This window comes from Pinus tabuliformis, chromosome Q (genome assembly GCF_031772625.1).
Source record: "Pinus tabuliformis cultivar Carrire ecotype Pingquan chromosome Q, CPIR1, whole genome shotgun sequence".
NCBI lineage: Eukaryota > Viridiplantae > Streptophyta > Pinopsida > Pinales > Pinaceae > Pinus > Pinus tabuliformis.
In genome coordinates, this window is record NC_142296.1 from 1,006,928,437 (window position 1) to 1,006,945,466 (window position 17,030).

Consider the following 17,030-nt stretch of genomic DNA (forward strand, 5'->3'; position numbering starts at 1 on the left):
AATTTATCCAAATCTGACTAAAGCCAAAAGCCTGGAGGATTGCTCTGATGTAGGTCCAGCTAATTTTATCAAAGGCCTTGGAGAGGTCAAGCTGAATGAGCATACCTGGAATCCTTTGTGTTTTGATAGAATGCAGCATTTCCTGTGTGAGAATTATGTTGTTTGTTATCTGCCTGCCTTCAACATAGCCTGACTGTTCAGGAGATATGATAGAGGGAAGGATGGGCTTGAGTCTATTGGCCATCAGTTTTGATAGGATTTTATAGAGGACGTTGCAAAGGGCTATGGGTCTGAACTTGTCAGGGGAGTCAGCATGATCCGTTTTTGGAATTAGGGTGAGGAAGGTGGCATTGCTGGCTGGCAGCAATCTCTTGGTTCTGTGAAAATTCTTAATTAGAGTGAAGAGGTCGGCTTTGATAATGGGCCAGCAAGATTTGAAGAATTCAATTGTGAAGCCGTCTGGTCCTGGGGCTTTGTCAGTGGCCATGGTAAAGACGACTTCTTCAATCTCCTGCTCCGTGAACTCTATTAAGAGAAGGAAATTTTGCTCCTCCATGACTAAGGGGGGAATAGCATCAATGATGTTAGTTATAGCTTAGGTTCTATCATGATTGGGATTAGAGAGAAGCGAATTGAAGTATGAGCGAAGTTCAGATCCTATTTTCTCACGGGTAAAAACTTTATCTCCATCAGAATTTGTGAGGGATAGAATACAATTGTTAGCTCTATGATGAATGGTTGACTTGTGGAAGAAGCTTGTATTGCATTCCCCATGTTTTAACCATTGCACCCGAGATTTTTGTTTCCAGAGCAACTCTTCTTGTCTTAGCCTTTCTTCCCATTGCTTTTGAAGGTTTGATTCCTGAGTTAACCTTTCCTCATTGGGTCCTTCCATGATCATTGTTTGTTGGAGGCTCGCCATTTTCCCCTCGAGCTCTCTTTTGGCTTGAAGGATGTTACCAAAGGTGTTCTTGTTCCAGCGCCTTTGATTAGCCTTGATGATCTTGAGCTTTTGTTGGAAGATGTACATGATGTTGTCGCTCTCTATGGTGGTTTGAGTCCACCAGCTCTATATATTTTGCATAAAGGTTGGCTGATCTATCCAAAAACCTTCGAATCTGAAAGGCCTGTTTTGAGGCTTGTCCATATTGGTGAAGTGCATCTGCACCGGCTAGTGATCGGATCCCCCAATCGGCAGAATGCTGGCTTCCATGTCTAGATTTTGGAGCATGATGGACTCCGAGATAAGGAACCTATCGAGCCTCGGAGCAACCTGCCTATTTCCCCCTTGCTTATTGTTCCAAGTATACAGACCATTGACTGTGGGAACATCTATGAGTTTAGATGCAGCTATGAAGGTGTTGAATGCTTCCGCATCTTTATCTAGTCTTATTAAGCCTCCTTTCTTGTCCTCTAGGGTGGTGATCATGTTGAAATCACCACCTAGAATCCATTGGTTGGCTCCATGGTGTTGTCGGATCTCATCCAGGTCTTCCAGCATCTTGAATTTTTCTTGGATTCGCTGAGGTCCATACACATTGGTAATGCATATCGTTCGCTTTGATTCTAGCATGTTAAAGATGACTGATAACGAGTGCTTGGTGGACAGAGCATTCTGCATGAAGAACTTGTTTTTATTCCAAAACATGAGAAGCCCTCTTGCCTGCCCAATGGCTTCTGTGCTTATGCAGTGATAGCCTTTTGCAAATAGTTTCTTAAGCGTCTCTATGCTGTTGGAGGAGAACTTGGATTCTTGGAGAAGGATAAGGTCTAGCGATTGCATGAAAAGACGGTTTTTTAAGATTCGTCTCTTGGAGGTGCCATTTAGCCCTCTGATGTTCTAGGCTGTAATCTTCATTGAGTAACCTTCGGCGTGGATAGGACCAGATCCCTAATTTTACCTTCATTGATTAGGCGCCTATCGAGTTCTTTTATTTGTTGTTTTGTGATTTTCTCCCCCTTTTCCTTCCCGGGCCTTTCAGCTTGTATTGGTCCAGATCCAAGTTGGCTTGGATGCCTGTTTGGCTGCTATTTCCCCATTTCTTTTTAGCTACATTCTGATTGATATATTCTAATTGCAGATATGCCATTTCGATTTTTTCCAGGTGTTCCTGGGGAATGGCATCCACTCCCTGTTTGCACTATTGCTCATTGACCGCTTGGAGATCTACGTCACCTAGGATCTCTTCCAGGGGATTGGAAGGAGTGGTTGAGGGTGGCTGGTCTCAATGTGTTTCTATGCAAGGAGGGGCTTATAATGAGATATGGCTTGCATCATTCTAAATGTTATTGCCCTGTGGGTTTTGTTGTTGTGGCTGGGCTTGGAGTGAGGCCAGGTTTGGGATGGAGGTGTTTGTAGGGTTTGATGACTGAACATGTGTGGGTGGAGCTTGAGCAGACAGGGCGGGGGTTCCAAAGGGTTCTCGTTTGGATCAAGGTTGCCCAGCACTTCAAATCTATTCGGCTGGGTGGGGGTCCGGTTGGAGGAGTTTTTAAGAGGATTTTTGCCCTTTTGCTTTTTGTTTTTCCTGGAAATTGGGATGAACTCTGGGGGGAGGTTATCCACCTTGTCCACTTGGGTTTGAGGTGGGGATTGATTTAGAGGGCACCCATGACTGAGATGTCCGTGTTGTCGGCATTTCCTGCATCTAAAAGGGATGTTTTCATAGTCGATGGATTGCTTCCAATGAAACTCTTTGTGGATCAGATCAATATGACCTAGGAGGGGTCCTGAGACGTCCATGTAAACGCATATTCTAGCATAGGCAGTGCATTTACCTTGAGATGTGAGATCTGAGGTTTTGATGAAGATGCCCAGCTTATCCCGATGACTTCCAAGATGTGCTTATTCCAGTAATCAACAGGCAGGGAGTAGAGTCTGAGCCAAACTGGAACCTTTTTGAAGTCTTCCTATTCAGGAGCAAAGTTGGGTCTCCAGAACGTCATGTATAGTCCTGCCGAGTTGTAAAAGTATGGGCATCCTTCAAAAGTGCGATCTCTGCCATCCCTGTGAGAGAATATGACTGTGAAAAAACTTCTTGCCCCCAACTGAAGCTCATAGTTCCATTTGGGCTTCCATTTCTGGTTTATCCACCAACAAAGAGCCTTTTCATTGAGTCGCACTCCCATGAAATGACATATTAGGGCATGTTTACTCATGTGATCTCTATATTCTTCGATCCAGGGGTCTTCGATGATCAAAGATGGTGTTTCCTCCGATAACGGCTTGTAGCGGGTGGGCCTGTTGCCCTGTTTTGGCTGGTAGTGTTCCCTGCGGCCATGGATCCATTAGCATTTGAAGTAGGGTTTGCAGCCGAATCTTTGCCATTGGCCCTGGATCAGGAGCCTGATGGGGTATTGGCGGGCGAAGAAGGAAAGCTAACGAAGACGAAGGGGCCGAAGGCTGGGGGGGTCGATGCCCCCCCAAAGGTGGTCATGGAGCGATGCAGCTAGGGTTTGCTTCAGGGTTTTTAATGCTTTAGAACCAGCATCTCACTCCATCCGTCAAGCTCTAGGACTTGATCAAGCCTCTATTTTTCATTAAAATCCCTGTGCTAGATTGAGCTATGGCTTGATCAAGCCTCTATTTAACCAGGTTAAGGGCTTGATCAAGTGTTTCTTAAACCCTCAATCAAGCTATTTGAACTTATATCTCAAGCATTCGATCAAGCATTTTAAGCACTCGATTGAGCTATTGAGGTCCTAAAAAACAAGGTTTTATCTCTCCTTCTATAAATTTCTTTGCAACACCATTTTGTACCCTAGCATACTTAAGGAAAAAATTGACCTTATGTGGTAGAGTTGATCATGTTGGATTCATGAAGGAATCCTCTATCTAATGCCATATGAGTTTGACATTTTCGAATTCATATGATACTTTTTATCTAATTTATTTTAAAAGTAATGCTCGAATTTTTTTTGGACAATTTCAAAGGGGCTGAATAAAAATCAATAACATAAAATATACATAACAAAACAATTTCAAAAAATACCATTATCTTTGTTTACGAGTCCTCTTCAAAAGGGTGCTCATGTTTTTTGAATTTATTTAAATAGATGTGCAAAATTTTGCATTGACAAACATGTCATTTAATGGAAAATTGACAGATTAGTGCTCTTTGTACCCTTCATAGTGCCATAAAATTATCTATCTAACTATATTATTTCATATTCTCCATATGGAATTTTAATTATTTCTAGCGAGAAATGTGAGTCATACCATATAAATTATTTATCCCTTAAATGAGTGATAATATTCACTTTCCAACTTATTATATATTTTAATTTCATCCATTTTGTATATTCTTCAATATTAGGTCCATTTGATCTCTCTATAACATACATCTTTCCAAAAATAAAACTAAGTTTTTGAAGAATTAACTTAATTTTCAATATTAATCTTTGTGTAACTAGGGCTAGAGGTGATGATTGTAAAATTATAATAACCTTTCCAATAATTCTCTAATTGGATATTATGACAACAATTATGAAATACCATATTCACTTTTGCATTTGTTGGTACTAGTTTGACTAGAATATAGACACTATCAAAAGATATATAATATGAAAACTATGTGCATGCTTAACTAAAGATATAATGTTTGTTTTTTAGTGGTGGAACTTATATTGGTAGTTGGTTTCTTCAAATTCTACACATAATGTTTGAAAATCATAATGAATATTGTTATCCTCTTTTTTCCTTCAAAAGATAACAAACATATACATATTTTTGTGCAAGAAATAACTTTGATCGCACTTATAATGAACATTGATATGTAAGAACTACAAAATAAATCATTAATTTCATATATCAAATGCACCCTTTATAAACAACACAAGAATATAGAGAACCCTCAAAGTGGAGTGACACCATCAACTACTCTTTATGGGAGGAATCACTCTGAGCCATGTTTATACAAGAATCAACACTCAATTATCCCATACAACAATATTGATATGTATTTATCATAATATTATGGTTACTACTCCTAGAAGTTGAGGAGGTTGTACATGACGTATCCTCGCTCTTGTGAGCCTTAAGCTTGTTATAAATGTTCCCTTTCGTGGGGAGTTTCTTAGGGAGATTGGGAATTTTTCAATAGCTTTATGGGAGCTTGATTTGAGCACTCCCTTTTTTTGCGAGTTTACAAAAAACTCCTTATTTAGGAGCTTTTCTTAGGGAGATTGGGAATTTTTCAAGAGCTTTATGGGAGCTTGATTTGAGCACTCCCTTTTTTTGCGATTTTGTAAAAACTCCTTATTTAGGAGCTTTTAGAAGCTTCATGGAAAGCAAGGAGCTTTTATAAGATTTTTACCAATTGAATATATCAATCATATCATTTTTTTAACATATCAAGATTGTACGTATTAAGAGGGCTTATCCTTTCTAGCTATTTAGATTTTTTCACACTCAAAATATACGCTAATAGTGTCTTCATGTGAGTAAATATGGATTTTTTTATATCGTCATTAAAATATTAAACAAATTTAATTGATGTCTTAAATGTTTATAGCTAGCTCACCTTATTTTAATAAATTGATATAGCAATTTAGGATCATACACAATATTAAACCCAAAATATTTAAAATAAAAAGTTTGATATTAGTTAAAACAGCCAACTCATTCACATGAGAAAAAAGCAATTACCACAATAAAAAAAAGGGTAGAGACAACCATGTACTAACTACTTTTGAGAGCAATAATGGATACTCACACTTGACAATGATTATTGTGTAACTTAACAAATTGATGAAATAGGATGGAGTTGTAGGCCAAATTTACAAAAGATGTCATGATATGAAATATAAATTATATATAGTCATTCATAGTAGATGATCAATTTAATGTCACATAAACCCAATTTATGTGTATCTGAACATAAATATAGGGGTGTGAGAAAATTTAAAAGGATTAAACATATGATCATTACTAAAGATTTAAAAGGATAAATTAGTTTAAGTTATGACATTACTCAATTATATTTTATTTTAATTTTTTTTTAAATTTACTTTATTTGTATATGTTTATAGATTTTTTGAAATATATTATTACTACTCTAAATTTATTGTTTCTGTTAAATTTAAGCAAATTTTCAGCTGCAATAGATATTCATATCAAGTACCCTCTATACCCATGCTCTAGAAACTCATGTATAATAAGTATTTATACTTTCAATATTATACGGAAGGGTTTATGCTAACTACTATTTATTATTATATTATTTCTTCTTAATTATATAGTGAACATATTTTTACCCAATAAGTATTAAATAAACCTATTTCATGATTATGATCACATTACATTCATTATTCCCTTAGCTATATCATAGTAAATTTTAAAGATAAAATTCCACACCAAATCCTTGTTATTATCTTATTCTTTGTATTTTATTTTTTTCACCAAGACTAAAATTGTCCTGTCCTCTTTCTTCCATTTTATTTTTGTGAAAACTCAAAAATAGTCTCTTTCTTCTATATTCCAAGACTTCTCCATTGTGTTTTGTGAAAACTCAAAAATAGTCTTTTTCTTCTGGATTTCAAGACTTCCCCTTAACTCTGTGAACCTTGACTTCTTTTATTTATTTTTTGTCCTATCCTCTTTCTTCCTCTTTTTTTTTTTGTGAAAACTCAAAAATAGTCTCTTTCCTCTATATTCCAAGACTTCCCCATTGTTTTTTGTGAAAACTCAAAAATAGTCTTTTTCTTCTTGATTCCAAGACTTCCCCTTAATTCTGTGAACCTTGACTTCTTTTATTTATTTTTTGTCCTATTCTCTTTCTTCCTTTTTTTTTTTGTGAAAACTCAAAAATTGTCTTTTTCTTCTTTTATATTCCAAGACTTCCCCATTGTATTTTTGTGAAAACTCAAAAATAATCTTTTTCTTTGGGGATTCCAAAACTTCCCCTAATTTTGTGAACCTTGACTTCTTTTGTTTATGTATTTTTTTTATATAAATATCTTCCATTTTCAATTGGCCATAGTAAAGAAGATGAAACTTAAACTTTTAAGTCAAGCCAATTGTTCCTTCTTTGCCTACCAAATTACTCTACTTTATATTAATCTTTGAAATGTGAAAATTTAATAGGTAAAATTACGATTATAATCTACATATAAATTAATAATATTTTTTAAAAACAAATTAAATATCAAAAATGTATTCTAAATCAAAATTTAATTATTTAACAAAATGGTTATAATTTTCTTTTAACGGTATACGACAAACCAATTGTTCCTTCTTTGCCTACCAAATTACTCTACTTTATATTAATCTTTGAAATGTGAAAATTTCACATGTAAAATTACGATCATAATCTACATATAAATTAATAATATTTTTTAAAAACAAATTAAATATTAAAAATGTATTTTAAATCAAAATTTAATTATTTAACAAAATGGTTATAATTTTCTTTTAACGGTATACGACAAACAAAAGTTTCAGACATTTTGTTTATTGAACGCACTCGAAAGAGTATTTGATAAAAATGCCTAGGATTTTTTTTTAATTTTAATTTATTTTTTTGCTAAAATTGTAGTCAGTTTGATGCTAAAATATATTAAGCCAATATGAAATCATGATAATATAGGATATCGAAATGCTCTTCTCATTGAATTGGCATAGGCTTAAGGACTCTGTAATGGGCATGGAATTTCACTAAATTGGCATAGGCCTACGGAATTTTCACTAAATTGGCATAAGCCTAAATTGTGAAAATAAGCTGAGAAGGTGTGAAAACAGTCACATGATCGATAGGTCTGTTTTGAAATTCCATCGCAGATAAATTTGTTTCCAAATCCCAACCATACTTGCCAATTTGAAAAGCTGTTTTGGAATTCCATGACTGTTGTGTTTATGTTGACATTCCAACCCTACTTGCAAGTTTGAAACACTATATGTTTGAAAAAATGTTTTGAAAATTTATTATGGCTTTGTTTTGAAATTCTAAACCTACTTGCCAGTTTTGAAAATTTATTATGGATTTAATTTTAAGTAGAGTTTACGACCCCACCCAAACCAATCCCCTACCTCGTTCTTCCAGGAGGAATCAGCTCTGTACACATTGAATTCAATGTCAATTTTATACATACAAGAGACCGAATGGTGCGTGGAAGTTTATCTTTCAATTTTTGATGATGTCGAAATAATAGTTTCAGGATACCAATTCCAGTAGATTGTCCCACTTCAGGGTTTATGTTATTAAAAGGAAGCCTTTACTTACCTTTTCCAAGCAACTTCGCCCATTTTGCTGGTAATTCCCAATCGCAATCGCTTCCTGATCATTGCTTCTTGTGTCTCTGTGATCTAACTCTATCAATTTTATAGCGGCCTGTATCCCATATTCATCAGAAACCTTTACATACCTCTGCCAGTTCGAAGATCATGAAAATATACTTTAATACTTGCAAACGGACGACTATTATCTTCCATTTGATCGGCTTATTATTCATTCTCAGTTTTCCTTCCGTTATATCAGAGTTGCGGTCATATAAATGCAATAATGGTTCTACTTACGCTGATGGAAGTACATTTTCCAGCAATTTGAATAGGGTAATGGGTGATCTTGTGAAGAAAGCACCTCAAACAGGGTTCAACACTTCTTTCTATGGCAAAAGTCGTAACAGAATCTATGGCCTCCTCCAGTGCCAAGGTAACATATCTAAACAGGACTGTTCAATCTGTTCAAAAGCAGCAAACGATAGTGTTATACAACTCTGCGGAAATGAAGTCGGCGGTCGAGTATGGATGGATAACTGCTTCCTGCGACACGAGAAATTCGACTTCATTTCAAAGCTAGACACCGACGGGAATTATCTGGAGAACGTAAACGACATTAGTAGTAATGTAAATAGTTTTAGGAGCACCACTTCAGATCTCCTTTCCAACCTTTCTGATCAAGCTTATGCTCTTGCAAACAAGGGATTCGCTGAAGGAACAGCTGAGGATTCTTCTATTAGATTCTCATTCAACTTTTTTTGGTCTACACAGAAACACATGAGAATGATCCAGAATCGACGCTACTCAACCAGGAGTAAATTCTCTTCACCTTAGAAATGGATGGAGTTATTATACTTTTGTAACAGATGAAATTGCATGACTTGCCGGAGACGAAGAGGGATTTTTTCCATGGGTTGCTGATGGAGCTAATTCTTTCAGGGAATAACTAGAGACGGAAAAGAAATAGCAGTGAAGAAGTTGTCTATAAAATCCAACGAGAGTTTATGAATGAGGTGAAGATTGTAGCCAATGTTCAACACTGAAATCTAGTAAAGCTGCTTGGGTGTTGTGCAGAGGGATGAGGAAAGTTGCTTGTCTATGAGTATTTCTTGAACAAGAGTCTTGACACCTTTCTGTTTGGTAAGTGTAGGAATTTACAGGGTAAGTTCCTCAGAAAGAATACCAAAAGGACACCGCTCACAACCAGATCTCAAATCAATACACCAGTATTTTTGACGTGGTTAAAACCCTCAGAGTGCAAGGAGGGAAACAGTCCACGGCCTGTCCCAACGTGGGTACAGACAATTTATTAATCAAAGAATGAAAATTTACATAAGCTTCTCTCATGCACGGATTACCCGAACAATGACCCTCCATGCGCTTTAAATAGAACTCATGGACCAATCGGGTGTCAAGCCACGGATCAAGTGTCGGTAATACCGAGGTGAGAGTGAACCGTCGGATCACTACATATCGTGACCGTCGGATTGTAAGTTACAAAATGTACAACGGTAAAGAAACACACTTTACCTAACTCTAACCTAACTCTATGCTAGACCAAGTTGAACTTAACTATATCCTATGTGTCGGAATATCCTAACATCCCCCTTAAGAACAACTTGGGATAGGATTGAAGGATTTACAAATATGACACAATAGGAGAAGGAAGGAGGCACTAGAGCCTATCCCCCCTTAGTGACAACTTCCTGAACTCCAAGCATATATCGAAGTTTAGTGAACTTCGCCTCTGTGAGAGCCTTTGTGAAGATGTCTGCAACCTGATCATCTGTTGGACAATATTGCACTTCAAGAACATGGTCATGAATGAGCTTTCTGATGAAGTGCATGTGTAGTTCAATGTGTTTGCTGCGCTGATGCTGGACTGGATCTTTGCATAGCTGAATGGCACTTTGATTATCACACCAAAGTGTGGTTGGATGCTGCTGCTCAAAGCCAAACTCTGATAGGATCTGACGAAGCCACAAGGCTTCCTTACTAGCTTCCACGGCACCACGATACTCTGCTTCTGCTGACGAAAGAGAAATGGCAGCCTGTTTCTTACAAGCCCATGTAATAGGTCCTGAACCAAGAGTGAAGACATAACCGGCAGTAGACTTCCGATCATCAAGGTCACCAGCCCAATCAGAATCAGTGAAACCAACTAACAGAGGAGCTGCTTTGGCACTGTAATGAATCCCAAACTGTACTGTACCTCGAACATAACGAAGTATTCTTTTAGCTGCTTTCCAATGACTTTCACGGGGGTTTTGCATAAAACGAGCAACAAGGCCAACAGCAAAGGAAAGATCAGGACGAGTATGGGTTAAATACAAGAGTTTTCCGACAAGTTGACGGTATATAAGGTAGCATCAACTTCAGGAGAAGTACAAGAGACTGAAAGTTTGACTCCAGACTGAAAGGGAGAAGGGGCTGGCTTACAGTCTTCCATGTGAAAATGACGAAGAATATCACAAGCATACTTGGACTGGGAAAGGAAAATACCTTCTTGGGATTGCAAGACTTGAAGACCGAGAAAATAGTGTAAGTGTCCTAAGTCTGTCATTTCAAATTTCTTTTTAAGGCTGGACTTCACATGGTTTATAAGGTTGGGATCACTACCAGTAAGAATAAGATCATCAACATAAAGAACAAGGATGATAAGAGAGTTGCCCACTTTCTTGGTGTAGACAGTATTGTCAGAATGACACCTAGAAAAGCCAGATTCTAAAAGAAAGCTATCCATTTTGGCATACCAAGCCCGAGGAGCTTGCTTGAGGCCATAAAGGGATTTCTTAAGTCGACAAACGAGGCTGGAGTCTGTTTGTATGAAGCCAATGGGTTGTTCCATATAGATTTCTTCCTGCAAGTCCCCATGCAAGAAGGCAGATTTAACATCCATTTGATGGACTTCCCATTTTAAAGAGGCAGCAAGGGAAAGAACAAGGCGGATAGAGTTCATTTTGGCAACTGGGAGAAGGTTTCAGTGTAGTCAATGCCTTCAACCTGTGAAAAGCCCTTAGCAACTAGACGAGCTTTATGTTTATCAACTTTCCCATCTGGTCCATACTTGGTTCTGTAAACCCATTTGCATCTAACAAGTTTGCGTCCCTTTGGTAGAGGAACAAGATCCCATGTATCATTTGTCATCAATGAATGATATTCTTCATTCATAGCTGCTTCCCAATGTGGATGGCCTGAAGCTTCTGCAAAAGTGTCAGGATCATGATTTACTGGAGCTTGAGCCAGTAAAGAAGAGGCTCTTTCAAACTGAGAACGTGTACGTCGCTGATCTGTAGGATCACCGGCAAGATCACCTGCTGCATCCCGAGTAGCACGGACCCATCTTGGAAGTTGAGGATCCTGAGAAGGTGGGGGAGGATTATCATCCTCGCTTTCATCATCAGAAGAAGAAATGTTTTCAAAGATAGAAGAGATAGGAAGAGGTGGCACATCCGCCGGACTAGGCTCGCAGGCCGATTTATTTTCATCAAATTTTACATCTCTTCTAATGATAACATTTTTGGACTTAAATGGAATAAGTCTATAACCTTTTACATCTTCAGAATATCCAACAAAAGTACATTTCTCACTCTTAGGTTCTAAAGCTTTATGCTTTTCATCTGGAATATGGGCCCATGCTTCACTTCCAAACACACGAAAGTGACTTACATCTGGTTTAATGGAACTCCAAGCTTCTTCTGGAGTGATATTCTCTAGAACCTTAGTAGGAGTGCGATTGATTATATAATTTGCACAATTAATTGCTTCGGCCCAAAAACTAAGACTGAGTCCTTTAGATTGCAGCATACAATTAGCCATTTCCTTTAAGGTGCGATTTTTCCTTTCAGCTACACCATTTTGTTGTGGAGTGTATGGAACAGTATGTTGCATTTGAATTCCATTTTCGGTGCAAAATTTGATGAATGTTTTTTAACATATTCTCCACCATTATCAGTTCTTAGCTTAAGAATTTGATGTCCAGATTGTTTTTCAACAAATGCTTTGAAGGCCAAAAAAGTGGTAAATACTTCGCTCTTGAGTTTTAAGAAGTATACCCAAGTGCGTCTGGAGAAATCATCAATGAAAGTTAAGAAGTACTTGCAGCCAGAGAATGAAGCAACAGGAAGAGGACCACATAAATCACTGTGCACAAGCTGTAAAGGGGCTGAGGCGTGCCAAGAGGCACGTTTGTCAAAACTGTCCCGATGATGTTTTCCGAGTACACATCCGGAACAAACACCATTTGCAAGATACCATAGGAAGACCTGTCACCATATTTTCTTTACATAGATGCTGAAGGGAGCGATAGTTTAAGTGACCAAATCGCTCATGCCAAAGTTTGCTCACTTCATCATTATGAGCACAAAAACTGAGGGAAGATGGATGACCCAAAGTTGTGAAACTTATACAACCTTTTGGAATCATCAGCAAGACCAGTAGCTAGAATCTGTTTAGGATCTTTTAGATCCTTGATTACAACATCATGAGGTGAAAATTCAACAATTTTACCTTCACCTGAATGAGTTATCTGATAGACAGATAGAAGGTTGCAGGATAAGTTTGGAACACATAATACATCATTGAACTGACCATTGTCTAGATGAACAGTTCCAGTCCCTACAACATTAAGAGATCTATCATCACCAACATATATATTTTTGGTGTTACAATCATTTAAAGAAGAAAACATGGCTTGGTTTTTGGCCATGTGACAAGAGGCTCCAGAATCAATGAGCCACTCATGAGAATGAGAAGAAGAAGAAGATACATTTAATGCATAACCAGACTGAGATGATTGACGATGACATGCAGAAAGTGCCATTCCGGAAGTTGAAGTTGAAGTAGGCTCCACATGGATGTTATGTTTCTTCATTGCGGCTTCCAAGGCTTCCATCTTCTTAAAGCATTTAGATTCTAAGTGGCCATCTCGATTACAAAAGTTACAATGTCTGTCAGTCCTCTTCCATTTGTTTTTATTGGTCTTGTCATTTTGCTGAAATGATCTTTCATCTTGAGGCTGAGTTGGTTTAGGACCATTCTTTGAGGATAAGACTTCTTAGGATTCTTTGAATTTGGTTGCTGCTGGGCGGCTAACGCTTTCGAGGAAGAGTTTCCAAGATTAAGAAGACCAAGGTGTAAGAGTTTTTCTTGTTCTCTTATTAAGGAATCACAAAAGGAGTCAAAGGAAGGGGGTTTGTAGTCTTTGCCTTGACAAATGAAAGCTTCCCTTGTAGAATGGAAAGTGGAAACAAATACAGAGTAGGCTGGTCCCAACTTAGTAAGGATGGAATAAATAAGGTTACCATCTTCTTTCTTAACTTTAACACCTTCCAAGAGATATCTAAGGGTCTTGAATTTGGACAAGAAATCTTCAATGCAAGAAAAATTATTAGGATCCAAAGTAAGCAACTCATTTTCAAGTTGATGGGCTCTAATTTCATTTTTAATCCCAAAAACTTTAGCAAGTTTTTCTAATGCTTCATGAGGAGTTTCAATTTCTGCAATGTGGAATCTAAGATCAGGAGAAACAGACATTCCTATCAAACCACGTGCTTGATCTTGTCTATTTTCCCATTTTTCGGCCTTGTCTTCATCTTTGGTTTCTTCTCTTGGTCTGTGGCTATTCTGAAGAGACCTTTACTTCTAAGTAAATCTCCCATGTAGGCTACCCATTGGAAGTAGTTAGTGCTGTCAAGAATGACTTGGCATGGACTTTCCATTTTTTGAAAAAAAAACTGAAGCTGAAGATGCTGAAAGTAAGTGGTCCAATGGATAGATCTCGAAAAAATAGGCGGTTTTAAAAAAAAACGGCTCTGAAAAAGGCTTCCGGATGAAGAAGTTATGGCTTTTTGAAAAAAAAATTGTTGACGTTGCCGGCAAAGTGCGCGAATGTGCGGGAATGAAAAAATCCGCCCCCACAAAATGGAGACTTGAACCCAAGACCTCTACTCTCTTAAAAAGTCTTTGAACCAATTGATCTATACAAAATATTTTGAGAGAGAGAGAGAGAGAGAGAGAGAGAGAGAGGGGGGGGGGGGGGGGCCTCGATTTGCGTGCTTGCCTTGGGAAGGCTCTTTTTCCCTACAAAACACAAAACACAAAACCCAACACGAATATGCAAAGAAAAACGAACCTTACGGCTCGAAGTTAGCTTTAGCCAAAAAACTAGAATTTTTAAAAAAAAATCTCAAAGTTAGCTTTTAACGAAAAACTAAATATTTTTCTCAATGTTTCTGATTTTCCAAGATCACACTAAGGTGCAGGGAAAAGAGCATACGCATGAGAAAAATCCTTTCTTTCTGTTTCTGATTTGCCCAGATCGCACAGAGTCGCAGGGCAAAGAGCATACGCAGAAATGAAAGGTATAGATCCGGGAAAAAAAAGGCTAAATAAACCGAAACCGAAATAAGCAGAGAGAAAATAACAGTAAACTGCAAAAAAAAACTGTATACCTCCCGATCTGAAAAATGACGCAGCTAGGGCTACCGGAAACCTTTTCGCGTGAAACGAAAGGGGTTCCTCACTGAAACAGATGCTCCGAACGCAACAGAGCAGTCCTCTCGGCCCGAAAGCAGTCAGAAACAGCAGATCTAGGAAACGACAGCCGCATGCAGTTCTACCGGCTTCAGATTTGGATCACCAACGGACGCGGCCCTCAAATAGCTCTGATACCATGTAGGAATTTACAGGGTAAGTTCCTCAGAAAGAATACCAAAAGGACACCGCTCACAACCAGATCTCAAATCAATACACCAGTATTTTTGACGTGGTTAAAACCTCAGAGTGCAAGGAGGGAAACAGTCCACGGCCTGTCCCAACGTGGGTACAGACAATTTATTAATCAAAGAATGAAAATTTACATAAGCTTCTCTCATGCACGGATTACCCGAACAATGACCCTCCATGCGCTTTAAATAGAACTCATGGACCAATCGGGTGTCAAGCCACGGATCAAGTGTCGGTAATACCGAGGTGAGAGTGAACCGTCGGATCACTACATATCGTGACCGTCGGATTGTAAGTTACAAAATGTACAACGGTAAAGAAACACACTTTACCTAACTCTAACCTAACTCTATGCTAGACCAAGTTGAACTTAACTATATCCTATGTGTCGGAATATCCTAACTAAGTCACTTCGGAAATTTTTTGGTTGAGAGAAAGATGATAAATTTTCATACCATGTAATCGGATTAATTATTTAAAAGCTTTGAATTCTGTATTTTGGAAAAATACAAATAACTGATCGAGAGAAGAAGAGGCAGCTTCATTGGCATAAACGGGATAACATCATAATGGGTATAGAAGTGGCTTCTTGGATTCACAGTTGTGAATTATTCGTAGAGACATAATTCAAACATATTTTGCTGGACGGAGGGATATATTAAATCTGAAGATTGTAGACTTTGGTGAGTTAGCAAAGACCTTTTCAGGGAAGATGAGTCCTGTTATCAACCAGAAACTTCTAGGTTGTAGCTCGGAGTTGCTCATGAACATACAATTCAAACTTAATGTTGCAAATGGATGAATGGAAGGAATGATGCTTGTTCAAGCTGATAACCACTTCTACTTCGCTTAACTCTAGACATGCGTGAACTCCCCAGGTACTACGAGGCTTTAGACCACCAATTACTCACAGTTTAAGGATTGGGTGATATGGTCAATAATGAACACACGAGCGGAAGCACAAAAAAACATGTGATGGCCGGCTGCAACCAGGTAAAGAAGTCTGCAAATCTAATTCCCTAATACACGGACAGGAATGATATGGCTCTCTCGCATTAGGTTAGAATAAATGTGAATAACTCATTCGCTCATACATACAAGACTTTAACAGAGAGATAGGATGACAGCTTCTCTAATGCTAAACATCAAGAGCTCAGAAATACAAACATATCAGGCACAGCGATTGGAACAGAAGAAGAATGAAAAGTGAGCAATTAACAACAAAAAAATCTTGTATTAGCTGAAAATGAAGACAAGACGCTGCAAGTATCAAAATAGTTACAGTCTCCAGAAGTTGAACCTTACATCAAAACAATAACCATCAACCCTGATTACATCTTTTTTCTGGGTATATATAGAGTTTCAAAATAGAGGCACTCAGCCATCCTAAGTATGGAGGGGTCATAATTTACCACCAACCGCATTTAGTTGCCTGATGGAGCTTCTGAGTGCATTTGCTTGCTGTAGTGATGAATCTGATCTTTTCCCTGCGCTCTGTTGTCCTCTCGTGCAGTTGGAGTGCCGTATAGGATGAAGCTCCATAACTGAAAAATGGAGTTACACGCTCAAGCTCTGTCATTTTCCTCCTTGGCCATGCTGTCTGTTAAATGTGGTTGTTGCGGAGCCACTGCAACTGGTACTAGTGAGCTAATCACTTTCGTCCTTCAGGTGCACGGTACGGTTAAGGGACGTGGATCGCGTGGCAGAAGATGATGAGCGGGATGAGGGAGAAAGGTCGGCCCGTCGGATCGGGAGGATAGACGATGGAGATGGCTTGGGAGGGATATTGGAAGAAGCAGGAGTGGAATGAGCGTGGGCCATTGGATCTTGGTAGAGCTGATTGAACGACGGAGGAGTAAGTTGATGGGCGAGTCGCTTTATTGGGCGCGACGGGAGTCGTCGGATTGGGTTTTTGGTAATTTTGGGCCTTTACGTATGGCGACGTGTGATTGCGATCAGATCGCATCACAATATCGCATCGGCGGAAGCCGAGGGGAGCAACCTTGATACACACCATGGATGCGATTGCGATCAAATCGCATCGCAATTACCGCATCGGCGAACGTGAGGGGCGTAGCCTTTATACACA

The 17,030-nt window shown here is 38.4% G+C and overlaps 2 protein-coding genes across 2 annotated transcripts; one reads left to right on the top strand and one right to left on the bottom strand.

Moving 5' to 3' along the window:
• Positions 1 to 1,171: 1,171 nt before the first annotated feature.
• On the bottom strand, positions 1,172 to 1,783 carry LOC149222890 (uncharacterized). The gene has a single exon (XM_089387710.1). It carries the CDS (start codon positions 1,781 to 1,783, stop codon positions 1,172 to 1,174), a length of 612 nt encoding a protein of 203 aa, XP_089243836.1.
• Positions 1,784 to 8,551: 6,768 nt separating this feature from the next.
• On the top strand, positions 8,552 to 16,751 carry LOC149222891 (cysteine-rich receptor-like protein kinase 25). The gene is made up of 2 exons (XM_089387711.1): positions 8,552 to 8,976; positions 16,610 to 16,751. Exons 1-2 carry the CDS (start codon positions 8,552 to 8,554, stop codon positions 16,749 to 16,751), a joined length of 567 nt encoding a protein of 188 aa, XP_089243837.1.
• The last annotated feature ends 279 nt before the right edge of the window (positions 16,752 to 17,030 follow it).